General features: G+C 39.8%; 1 protein-coding gene across 1 annotated transcript in view; it reads right to left on the reverse strand.

Moving 5' to 3' along the window:
- LOC6032185 (protein sickie) overlaps window positions 1-12,332 on the reverse strand; it is a 45,703-nt gene that overhangs the window by 16,011 nt on the left and 17,360 nt on the right. The window contains exon 2 of the mRNA XM_038254916.1: window positions 1,744-2,973. Within this exon, the coding sequence (XP_038110844.1) occupies window positions 1,744-2,931 (1,188 nt within the window). The 5' untranslated portion in view covers window positions 2,932-2,973. The remainder of the gene's footprint in view (window positions 1-1,743; window positions 2,974-12,332) is intronic.

A 12,332-nucleotide genomic window follows, 5' to 3' on the forward strand; every position in this document is an offset into this window, starting at 1 on the left:
AAGTAACAGTGCAGTGCTTGAGCGGTGCGGCGAAAATGGACCATTTCCACTGCACTTATAAATACACTTGATCACATGTTGCATTAATTAACTATCATGTTTATTTACATTTTGCACTTTATGTTGTCGTCCGGCGGTTTTACAGGGTGTCAATTGCTTCTTGATAGTTATTATCATAAGATCTTTGACGAAATGATCTGGATTTGAATACGATTTACCTTTAAAATCAAATATTTGAAAAAAAATAAAAAAAAATTATTGAAGTCACCACCCTGTCCCGTTATGCATCCCTGCGTCTGACAGTTGTAGGGCGGTAAACATTTCAACGAGCCGCCGCACGGCCTACTCCGTTTCGCGCGTAATGCCGTCTCGTGACTTCGTGACACGCAAGGGGAGACCCGTCCCAAAATAGATCTCCGACCCTTGAAGTTCATCCAGCGCCAACTTGGATACTGCTGCTCTGTTTAACGAACCGGCCTCACCTCTCGGTCCAGTCCGCAATCCAAACACACACACACACACAAATTACGTGCTACAAGTCATTAGCGTTTTTGACGCCTACCCAAATACGGCTGGTCAGTCGCGCCGGTCTCAAGAGCATCACCGACGTCGGCGACAACAAGATGGCGTGACGTTAGGCACCTGCCTCTTTTAACCGCGCTTAATTATGCTTCATTAGGAGGAACGCCGCAACCGGATTACGGTTGCCGTGGCGATGACAACGGTTTGTTTTGTTTTGGAGAGTGGGGAACTTGACACTTGAGCGAGGCGCTAAACGTTTGCGAGGTCAAGCGGGACCCTTTGGTCAAGGCTCCCGGGGTTCTCCAGCTGTCAAAAAATAGTTAACACTAGAACGGATTTTGCAGAGAGATTTTTAGAAAAGTGAAAAATTTAGTTTTGACAGCTGGAAAATCTGCCTTACCTTATCTATTCTACATTCCTTGGTGAACGTGTTTGTTTTGACAGCTTTACAGGAATGGTCTAGCAGCCAGGCCTACTGCGTAAAGTTAACTGCAGAGATACTAAAACTTTCTCGCGATAACCGCCACTAATCGCACGATTAATCGCAGAATCACTTAACAGTCTTTAAAGCAACTCATCAGCTGAATAACAATACAACATCACCTCCAGTGCATTGTTTACATCCGACATCAGCAACCTTTTGTGTTGCAGCCTTCACCCAGGTGAATTCACCCCGTCTCATCCCAGAGCAATAAATAATTCAATCCAGCGTAAAAAAAACCCAGTGAATTCCAAATCAGCCAATTATCGCGCAAAAATCTAGCAGACGATGTTCGCCTGAACGCGCGTGACATTAAGTGAGTGCCGCACTCGTAGAATGTTAATTCGACGACTTCGATTGCGGTTGGTTGTCAGAGAAATTAAAATGCTACGCGACGACTGCTTGGATCGACGAAAATAAACCGGCGTGTGCAGGCAGAAATTTATGATGCGCAACAGAAGGTTTGCTAGGCCTTAAGCAAAACAGATGTTTTGCACGCAATGAAGTGCACTTGAGCGGATCGGGTATGCTGAGCGAGATTGGAGTTGTCGCTTTAAAAGAGATCTGAAACTCACAAAACGCGCTAAATCTTCATTTGACACAAACAAAAGTGTCATGTTTTTGCTTGAACATTTGGTGCATTCGTTTGGGATCGCTGAGTTTGACAGCGGCAAATTTTCCGTTTTATGTTTACATTTGAAGCAGTGGGGAACATTCGAAAATCACGTAACGACTCTTACCTGCAGCGGTGGGCAGCTCTGGCGGTGATCCTTCCGGATGGCCAACTCGTACCACGGAATAATCGGCTTACTCCGGAGAGTTGTCAGGCTGCCGACCTTGTGGTCCAGCAGTTGCTCAGGTTGCTTTCCGACGGCGGCGGAGGCGGCGACCTCGTTCAACGAGGAGGTCGACTTGCTTTCGCCCGCCGCGGACGACGTCCGGGCCGGGGCCACGGGATAACCGTTTCCAGCAATGCGAACATCCCGCGGATGTCCCAACGTGGAGTATCCTCGCGTAAGCTTTGGTCGACCGACCGTCGGATCGGCAATTGACGCCGGCTGGGGGCCGTTCAGCAGTTCGGCACTCTTGTGCGCTTTAAGGTAGCTATTGCTCTGACTGCCGTCGTACCCGGAGTCGGTGTCGCTCGACTGGCCAGCGGAACCGAGCAGCAGCAGCTTCTTTGGTTCTTCGTAGATGATCTCCGACCGAGAGTTGGAGTAGGATTTGCGGTACTGCAAGGTCGCCGACTTGCCCGTCTTGACGGGTTCCTCTGAAAGTATGAACCCGCTCAAGCTGCTCGTTTTCCCACTGGCCAGCGAGTTGGAGTACGTGGACGAGCCGGACGAGCAGTTGTCGACACTCTCCGGAGTTGACGATCGATAGCTGGTTCGGATCTTGCCGTACGGAGGACTCTCCGGCCGCGAAAACAGACTCCCGTTATCCATGGCCTTCGACTGGATGAACTTGAGCTCGGTGATGTACTGCGGACTCTTCAGCGGGGGCAGTTCAAAGTCGTAGTTCAAGCGGTCAATGCATTCCGACGATTGCACCAGACTCACGTAGTCGTCCATGTCCTCCTTGATCGAGGGACTCTTCACCGGCTTGAACGTCTCGTACGTCAACCCAGCCGTACAAAACACATCGTCATCTTCATGCCTATTCTCCTTCTGCTCTTGCTTGGAGGACGACAGTTCCGAGCTGGTCCGCGGTGGAACCGGCGGCGGAACGCAGATCAACGCCGCGGACGAACTCTTGTACGCGTTCTCGTACAGCGGTCCGGAGTCGGCGGATTTCATCGAAGCCGACGCCGATTGGCGGCGATTCGGCACTACGACGACATTGCCGGCCAACTGTTCGGACCGGCTGGTGCTGCGCGATAGGCCGCGGGTCCGGATCGTGGCAAAGCCCTCGGGTTTGGCGACGCTCATTTCGATTGGACGAGGTGTGACGGTCAGTTCATGGTTGCGGACCTGCGGGAAGATACGAGAGGAAACCAATTTAGCTAATTGAGTTCAATCTAGAAATGTGTTATGATACGCGAGCTTCTGGAGTCGTGGGGTTACTCAACTTGACGATTCCGGGGGTATCTTTATTGAGTTTGTTGTCTTTTCTGAGCATAGTGGATTGATTGGTTGTTCGAACGGAAATTACTGTAATAAATGTAACCTAATTTCAGGTTCTATACATCAATGAGTCCACAAGTCAAGTCTTCAGTTTCCAAATCTTTAAAATTTAGTCTTCAAGACTTCAAGTCATCAACAATGCGAGTGTCCAAGTCTTCATGATTTCAAGTCTTTTATTGAATCCTTAAGAACTTTAAGTCTTTATGACTTCAAGTCTTTATGACTTCCAGTCAGATGACTTCAAGTCTTTATGACTTCAAGTCTTTATGATTTCAAGTATTTATGACTTCAAGTCATCAAGTCTTAAAGATATTAACGATAATCTTCAAATCTCAAAATCAATTTTTCAAGTCTCCTTTTTTTATTCTTGGAAATTTCATATTCTTTTCTTTAAAAGTAAAGATCGGCAAACACTCATTTCAAAGAAAGTTTCTCAGCTGATAACAACCGACGATTCAAAGTCTACCAAGTAGCAAAACCTTAAGCCTCTTCAACGCAAACAACGCATCCCCACCACTTTTAAATATAACCCATGATGTCAGTAGGATTCTCCAGCGCGCGCTTGCGCCTTCAAGAAGGAGGATCGACCACGGTCAACTTTGATGCAAATGAAGCCCCTCGCTGCCTCAATGTGTGTGTACGATCAATTAAGCTGATAGTCGGCGGTTTGCTCACTTATCATGCGAGGGGAGAATAAAACCGGTTGTATTCTTTGTTTTTTCGTTGGAAAAATAAGCAAACTCACAGCCCTCCCGGGAAGGACGGCACAGTTTTGAGCGTCGGAGTCGTCGTCATGGCCGATGAAGGTCGGCAAGGTGCAGTGATGCCAAATTTTACAAAATTAACCAATTTATTTGCGGAAAATGATGTATGACAAATTTTGCATTTTATTTCGTTAACCTGAAAACAAATATTTGAATTCACAGTTTTTGATGATGATCGAGGAGAGGCAATTTTCACACCACTGAAGGTAAGCCACCTGTGCCACCAGCCACCGCTGACTTCGCAGCAATACTGACTCAAATGATTCGCGAGTCACGGTGAAATTCCCGGAATAGCTGAGCCTTACGAAAGGAAAGGAATGATCGTTTTGACTTATTCCAAGCTTTTGTGACTGTCACAGAATCGGAAATTCCAAACGTTCATACAAGCTTAACTTCCCTTGATAGGAGAGTTGTCACAAGTATTTTTTTTTAATAATTATAAAGTCAAATGAAAACCAAACACAATCCTCTTTGTTTAAATCTTCTCATTTGAAATTATTTATTTATTTATTTATTTATTATTATTTTTTTAATTATTTTAAAAATGATAGTAGTTCAGTATTTACTCATAATTGGGTCCTAAAATGAAGCTTAGATTGTTGATATTATTGTTTACAGCGATAAAGCTTATTTTTCTGAGTACAATGACCCTTTGTACGAGCACAAAGAGTTTAAAATGGATTTTTAAATCAATTTTGAAAAATTAACCTCGCGGTCCTTCTTGACAGAAAAGCTCCTACTTGACAGCTCGTTCCAAGGGGACCATAGTTGATCCATCGAAAAAATGTTGTCTTGTCAAAAAAAATTTTTGCATTAAAATGAAAAAAGTGATCAGAAATGGTTTTTAATCGTGTTTTTTACTGTTGTACATAAAAAGTGACATAGGACTTTAGTACCCAATTGTACAGGAATACATAGAGATCTGGAGTTTTTTTTTGAAAAGGTCCAAAAAACCAAATTTTCAGGTTTTGCTTTTTGGGTGTTTTTAATACCTCTGACTCTGGACATTCGGTCATGACGAATTGAATTAAACTCAAATAAACTTGTTATTGGATTCATGTTTCAGCATTTCTGCCAACCCTGCTGTAACACATTGGCATTCTAGCAAGATTGTTAGAGGACATGGCAAGTTCATGTATTAATTATTAAATATTTAAATAAACGAATAATTCTGGAAACACTGCCATGAGACGATAATTTCGTAGCGTTAAAAAATCAGAAATATGCTAAGCTTGTTCCAGGTCCAATTCAAACAATTGAGAATATTTTCAACAATAAATTGTGATTGCTGTCAAATTGTGTTCCTTTTAACTTCAGAGCTAACCATTACATAATATCGTTATCAGCTAAATGTCCCCGACCCACTACAACCCGTTATCACCTCCAAAGGTTGAGTAACTCTTCAGAAGAACCAAGCAAACAGCGTACTCAACACCCGGTTACGACCAAAGGTTTTGTGTTTTCAAACGTGCACCAACTTGGGTGATTCCCAGAGGGCTTTGCAAACATTTTTTTTAAGCAGTTCGCCAAAACAGCAAAATCGCGTTGTCGTCGTCGTCGCACGTTCGTTCGTACGAATGAACTCATGATTGATGGCGTCGTAATCAAAGACTAATGAACTGTCTCCGATTACAGGCGAACTTTCAGGTGGTTCGGCCTTGACAATTTATTCAACCTGTGAAACCGAAAACGAGCTTGTTATTTTTTGTTAAGTTGATAACCACGAGGAGTGGTCGATGTTTCACCCACTAATTGGGCAATTTTATTAATTTCCGATTCTTGCTGATAACAAAAATTGCATGATTGACATTGTGACGCTCTTACGTGAGGCGAGATTTGGACGACGCACCTCAAGAGAGTCCGGATCACGGACGGCGGCCTTTCGTTTTTCAACCCAACCAACAGAGTCCACGGGTTCTCCATTACCAATTTCTATAATTCATAACCCGTCTGCTCCGAAGCTGCTCGTTAGGCTCGGTTTGTGTCACGTTTGTTGCCTCGAAAGTACCGCAATTACACACACCACTTTTCCGTCCACCTCCTAATTAATAATTCACTCACTCTTAACAGTACAAAATTGACTCTTAAACCAACCTTCGAGAGAAAGAGATGTGAGGCAAAGGATTCCGTTGAACGCACCGTTTTTGACGTTTTATTAAATTGTAAACGATACGCCCGACGGCGCATCCCACTTGAGCGACTCGACTTAGGGCGGTACTTTCCACTCATTCATATTCCAAACCGCGGACATTCGACAGCCGTCGGGGAGGTCTGCGCACACGGTTTGGTGGCTTCTTCGGTTGGTGGCAGCCACGATTAGTTTTTGGGGTTATGTCCGACTAGCGGGTGACACTGTTTGGGGACACAATGCTATGATAAGAGATTGGATCATCGCACGACCTGGTGGGATGTGACGGAGTAGGCTGTGATTTGAGGATTCACTAATGGACTGGTAACAGGTGTGCTACGATCGTAACTTTGTTGTTAGATAAAGTAAAAGTGAGTTTGGAGCGGACTTGAACGTCCGTTTTCAAAACTATACATAACAGACTACTAACTGCAAGCTTACTGAAAAACAACTTATTTCAAATTTATAGTGTAGATAACCACGTGAAACTGACCCTATATTGACAACATCTTAAGACATATTGGTTGAAAATTAACATTTTGTAGAATTCGATGAGCTGGATTGATAAGGATTACCTGTATGGCTTGGTCCATTTCGTTAAAGTCTGGAGCAGTTTTTCACTAAATCGTCCGATTTCATGAAATTATAATTTCAATATTTTTGTATTTGGTTGAAAAAATAACTGTTGTGCTAACCAAACAAAAATGTTATGTGAATATTCGAAAATCAATAGGGGAATTCTCGTATGTTTCGCAGGATACGCACTCGCTCCTAACTACATCCAATATGCTGATTTTCACTATTCAAACAACTAATTTTGCCAATTTTTTGATAGAAACTTGCTTGCTCACATCTTATTGAGATAATTATCACTCGATTTCAGATGAAAACGCTTTAAATGAGCTGTAATTGAATGTCAAAGTGCTGATATGGCAACATTTGAGGCGCGCTGGAATTAGATGCTATTCCCCAACCTTGGGAAAGGATTTTCTGATCGATTTGGTTTCTTTCTCAAAGTTGTAGTTTATGATGAAGACAATAAAGCCATAACAAAATCACACAAAATGCTTTTACATCATTCACTTTTGCTTCTATCAGAAATTTGTAAAATTTATAAATAATTCCCCATGTTCTGAAAATATGTTTAACTGTACAAGTTCACAGTTTGAATCGGCAAATATTCAGAAGTAAGTAAAAAATAAATTTTTCCCTGTTCCTGAGGGGAACACCCGTGAAGAGTATCGGGGCCGGCATTTACAAAGCGGATTCAGTGACAGTTTATTGTCTTCCTAAGGTGTCTTGATAAGGTCCAATTTGTGCACCCATAACTGGGCATCGTGATACGAGAGGATAAAGAGCACGATTCGGTAGTAAAATGGTACTGTGTGCGGACGGAGAGGATAAATCCCGAAATTACCGATAGTACTTTACTCATGTGTTCATCTTCAAAAAAAGTTCATCCATAAAAAAAAGTACCGGTACCGAGACTCGAACCCAAGACCTTCGGCATATTGAACCGTGCCTTTACCGTACCATGGTTCGGTGACTAAGTGGCGGTCATTTGTCCATATAAGCCACTCAATAGGATGTACTGTATCAATGAACGAATGAACACGCGAGAGGTCTTTACTCTCGCAAAATAGTACTTTCCTCACGTTTCTTTTCGTGAGGGCTATCCCCTCGTTCTTTAACTTTGGGTGTGACGATACAATAATGGGCGTAATATTCAATGTTTGGCCCTTTTAAAATGTTAGTCTTGATTTAAAAAAAATCAAAATATTTTTTTCGAAATGATCGGAAAATTTCACGAATGTTTTATGTATTAACATTGAAAATCGGACCATTAATTGCTGAGATATCGTCATTAGAAAATGGTGGGCTGTTTGGGTGAGACTTAGAAAACTTCAATTTTCATGTTTCTTTTCCTTTAAGCCGCTGTATCTCAGCAACCCGAGGTCCAATCTGCAATGTCTCTTAGACAATTTTATTGCAAATTTTCTGAATTTTTCAAAAAAAATATTTTTGGAAATGGTCACTCATGGTAACTATTTTAAAAAATCGAAAAACTGCAAATATTTCGCTAAAATAAAACATTCAGTGGCTATATCTTGAAAACCCTTTATCAAAAAATTTGTAAAGAACTTTTCGATTGCAAATTCAATTTTGCATTAAAAAGTAATGTCAAATTTGTTTTTGCATGAAATTTCGATTTTTTACAAAATCACTATTTTTTTCAAAAAATAATAATACTTTTTGTTAATAAAAGCTAATTACATTGCTCATAACTGAAAACATAATATTTTTTCAGTGTAGTATAGTAACCTGGATAGTAAATTAGTTTATATCTGTAAGTCCATACATCAAATTGAAATGTGGTCAAAGGCAAACTTATGGGAAATTGGACGAGCTTTCTGGTAAAAATATTTTCGAGACTGAAAATCAAGTCTGTCATATACAAATTATGAAAAACCATAAAAAAACCTTTTTTTTCAACATTTTTATTTTTAAAACCGATGTAACTTCACAAGGATTGGACTTAGGACAATGGTCAATATGGAGACTTTTATGTAAAGTTGTCTAGAGTATCGACTCTCGTGTTTGGATTTTGAAAATTTTGATGTTTAGAGCACCTTTGAAAAAAAAAAAAACAGTTTCAGTAAATTATTTTTGTATTTTTTAAGTGAGTTGTTCCATCCTGCATTACTCGTGAGTCTTTTCGTAACATCTTAGGCTATTTCCACAAAAATATTAAACTTTTAAACATAAAAATCAAAAAATCTGATAAAAGTGGAGTGTTTTTTTCTTTCAGTGTAAATTTCCTACAAGTTTGTTCACTTTTTGGTACGATGCAACGGCTTCGAGATACAGCAATATTCAAATTACGGAACACAAAAATATTTAAAACACTTACGCCCTTCTCAAATGTCATTATCGAGTGTAACTGGGCCCATATACACAAAAATGGTTTATATATGCCTAGGATAACATGTCTACAATGTTTCATTGAAATCGGAGAGGGTCGAGAAAAAAGTATGATGATGACGTTGATTAATTTTAGCCAGAAAAATAAATCAAGTGTCATATTGTCTCAAGCGCGTTAAACCTGCTAAAATTCGACACTTTTCCATGCCATGCTCTTCCCACCGGACATCACGACACTTAATCTTGGTCTCGCCCCGAGTTTTATCACCTTTTCGCGCCCAAAATCGCGAGCCTGTTGATCGCGCAGCTGATCGCACGTTGCTGATCCAAACAAGACGACGTTGACGTCGTGACGATCGATCAAATTGAAGGAAACATCTGATCGACGATCGAATAAGGCTAATCGACAAGGCAGTTTTAATTAAGTTTAATTCTCGAGTCGCGAGCAAAACGGTTATGACGTCTGGGCGATTCTCGCCAAACATGGGCAAGTTACGAAATTTTATTGGATTTGAGACATGGCTGGAGCTCGAGTTGTGCAGGCTTGATCGGTTGGCATTTCCGATCATCGGAGATGGGATAATGGAATGAGTCAATATGATGATTATTCTTTTCCTTTTGAAGTGTCCAGCGATTCCGAGAATTTCACCGTGACTTGCGAATCATTTGAGCCGGCAGTTTTTTGGTAAGTTAGCGTCGAAAGAGGCACAGGTGGCTTCATATTGATCACCATCTTTAGTAGACAGTGGTGTGACTGAACAAAAATTGATGAAAATGGAGACTTACTAAATGTTTAAACTTGATTTTCCTACATCAACACCACTATCAAAACAAGTTAGCTAATCAGCGCCTTTCCCTCCACCGCAAACATTAATCTGCGATGACAAATTTGATAACGCTTACACGCATCAAAAACAACCTCCTCCCCCTACGACTGAAGTTGTCCCTCCAACGCACAAGCAAAAACATGCGCGATGCACCACCACGTGCTCACCTTTTTCATTTTCCACTCTGATTAATGGACTTTCACCGCACCACGAAGTTATGCTGCGCAGTGGGGAACGAAAAAAAATGTCATTTTCTTTCGATTTAGCACCCATAAAGTCCATTCCCAGGGGTGCTACCGTACCACGTACCACTCCCTGTGACTGGTCGCAACTTTATTGCACGATGTCACGATTTCACGCTTTTTATGTTAAAATCTTATTTGAACTGGGGGTTAATGTGATATGCGTGTCCCTTTTTTGGGGGTAATTACTTACTCATTTCATAATAGGCTAAAATTTAAAAAATGGTTCCCCAAGAATCATCCGTCTTCTTCGAAGAGACCGAAGATTACCCCAGAAGTGAGTCAACCAAGGTTTAACCTCGTTAAGCGTCATTACAGGCCGCGCATAATCTCCTCAACTGTTGTTTACTGGAAAATGCCGCAGTTAAATCATCTTTCAAAAGTAGCAACAAACCAGCCAACCAACCCAGACAGCTAGACCCTGACGGCCTAACGGAGCTGTGTGTTGATATTGGCCCGTGGTAAATATTTACTCCCGGGTGTAAAAACACTTGCTGGCTGGAAATAATATGAAAAAAAAAATGAAATGGACAACGAAGTTTACGCACGCCAACCGGAGCTTGTGTCGAACGGTGTCTTATCAGTTTTGTGAACGGGAGGGGGAAGAGGCAGGTTCACTGCGGCGATACGCAAGGTGTTATCAGTTTAGGCCCATTTTTAGTGCGGTTCTCACTCGACGAATTGTGTTTTAAGGTTGTTTTGAGTTTTGAGGCAGCATTTGACAGAAAGAAAATTATTTGATATAATACATAACAAAGCACTGAGTTTTTTTTCTGTTTTTATTGAATATCTTAGGATTGAAATCGAATTGTGGGGATCTGTGAAGTCAAAATGGCGTTCCTAACTAAATTTTGCACAAAATCGACGAGCGACAAGATGCACGACAAAAAAAAAAGTTAAAAGTATTTTAAGGTTACGTGAACCTGAAATGTTGCATACCTTAGTTTGGAAACCTAAAATTTTGAATAAATATGCCAAAAAGTGACTTTTACCCGTTATTTTAACAAACTTATTTTTTGTTAACTCGCTATTTTTGCATACAAATAAAGTTGATCCTTAAACAAGTCGGAATTCCGAATATAACATAAACGATTTTGATACTTAAAATCGTTAGTGCGCACCTTTGCCCCGTCCTGCTCTAATCGGTATACCTTATCAAATTTTATTAAGGCCATTTCAAATTTTATTTAAGTGTTTGAATTTTTAGACGCACGATCAAAATTTTACGAAAGCCTTAAAAAAACGTATATTTTCATAAATTTATTGTTATAATAATATTGAAATACTTTTTGTTTCAAAGAAAGTTTAAATTATATAAAAAATGATTTTTTTAAAGCCCCTCTCCCCGACCTTGACAAGAAGCGAGCGAATAAAGCTTTAAATAAAATTTTTGCCACCTTAATAAACTTTTGATTTTAAATTAAGTATACATATTTTCAAAAGGATCATGACATTATACAAAATTGGCAAAACTCAATATTGACCTACTTCCGTAAAAAAATTAAATGTCATCTTTTTTATTGTTGAGGCTAGAGGTAGACAATATCGCTCTTTTTTGAGCCGCTCTTTTTTGTATTTTTTAATCCGGCTGAAACTTTTTTGGTGTCTTCGGTATTCCCAAAGAAGCCATTTTGCATCATTAGTATGTCAATTTAACTTTCCATACAAATTTGGCAGCTGTCCATTTTTTATTTAACTTTTTGTCACTAAAACTTGATTTGCATAAAAACACTATTTTTTATAATTTTTTTATTTTTTTTATTTTTTTATATGTTTAAGAGGACATCAAATGCCGACTTTTCAGAAATTTCCAGGTTGTGCAAAACATCTTTGACCGGGTTATGAATTTTTTGATCAATACTGATTTTTTTCAAAAAATCGAAATATTGGTCGCAAAAAATTTTCAACTTCATTTTTCGATGTAAAATCAAATTTGCAATCAAAAAGTACTTCAGTGAAATTTTGATAAAGTGCTTCGTTTTCAAGTTAAATCCATTTTTAGGTGACTTTTTTGAAAATAGTCGCAGTTTTTCATTTTTAAATTAGTGCACATGTTTGCCCACCTTTGAAAAAAATATTTTTGAAAAGCTAAGGAAATTCTTTATATTTTGCTTTTTTGAGTTTTGTTGATACGATATTGCATATCTCAGCAACGAATGGTCCGAAATTTTCTTATCTTTTCAAAAAAATATTCAAAAAAAATTTAAACCAGGACTAACATTTTCAAAGGGTGTAATATAGAATGTTTGGCCCTTTTGAAATGTTAGTCTTGATTAAAAAAAAAACAAACAAACATCAATTTTCAGCAACTAAGGGTCGTATC

Source organism: Culex quinquefasciatus, chromosome 2 (assembly GCF_015732765.1).
Source record: "Culex quinquefasciatus strain JHB chromosome 2, VPISU_Cqui_1.0_pri_paternal, whole genome shotgun sequence".
Lineage (NCBI taxonomy): Eukaryota > Metazoa > Arthropoda > Insecta > Diptera > Culicidae > Culex > Culex quinquefasciatus.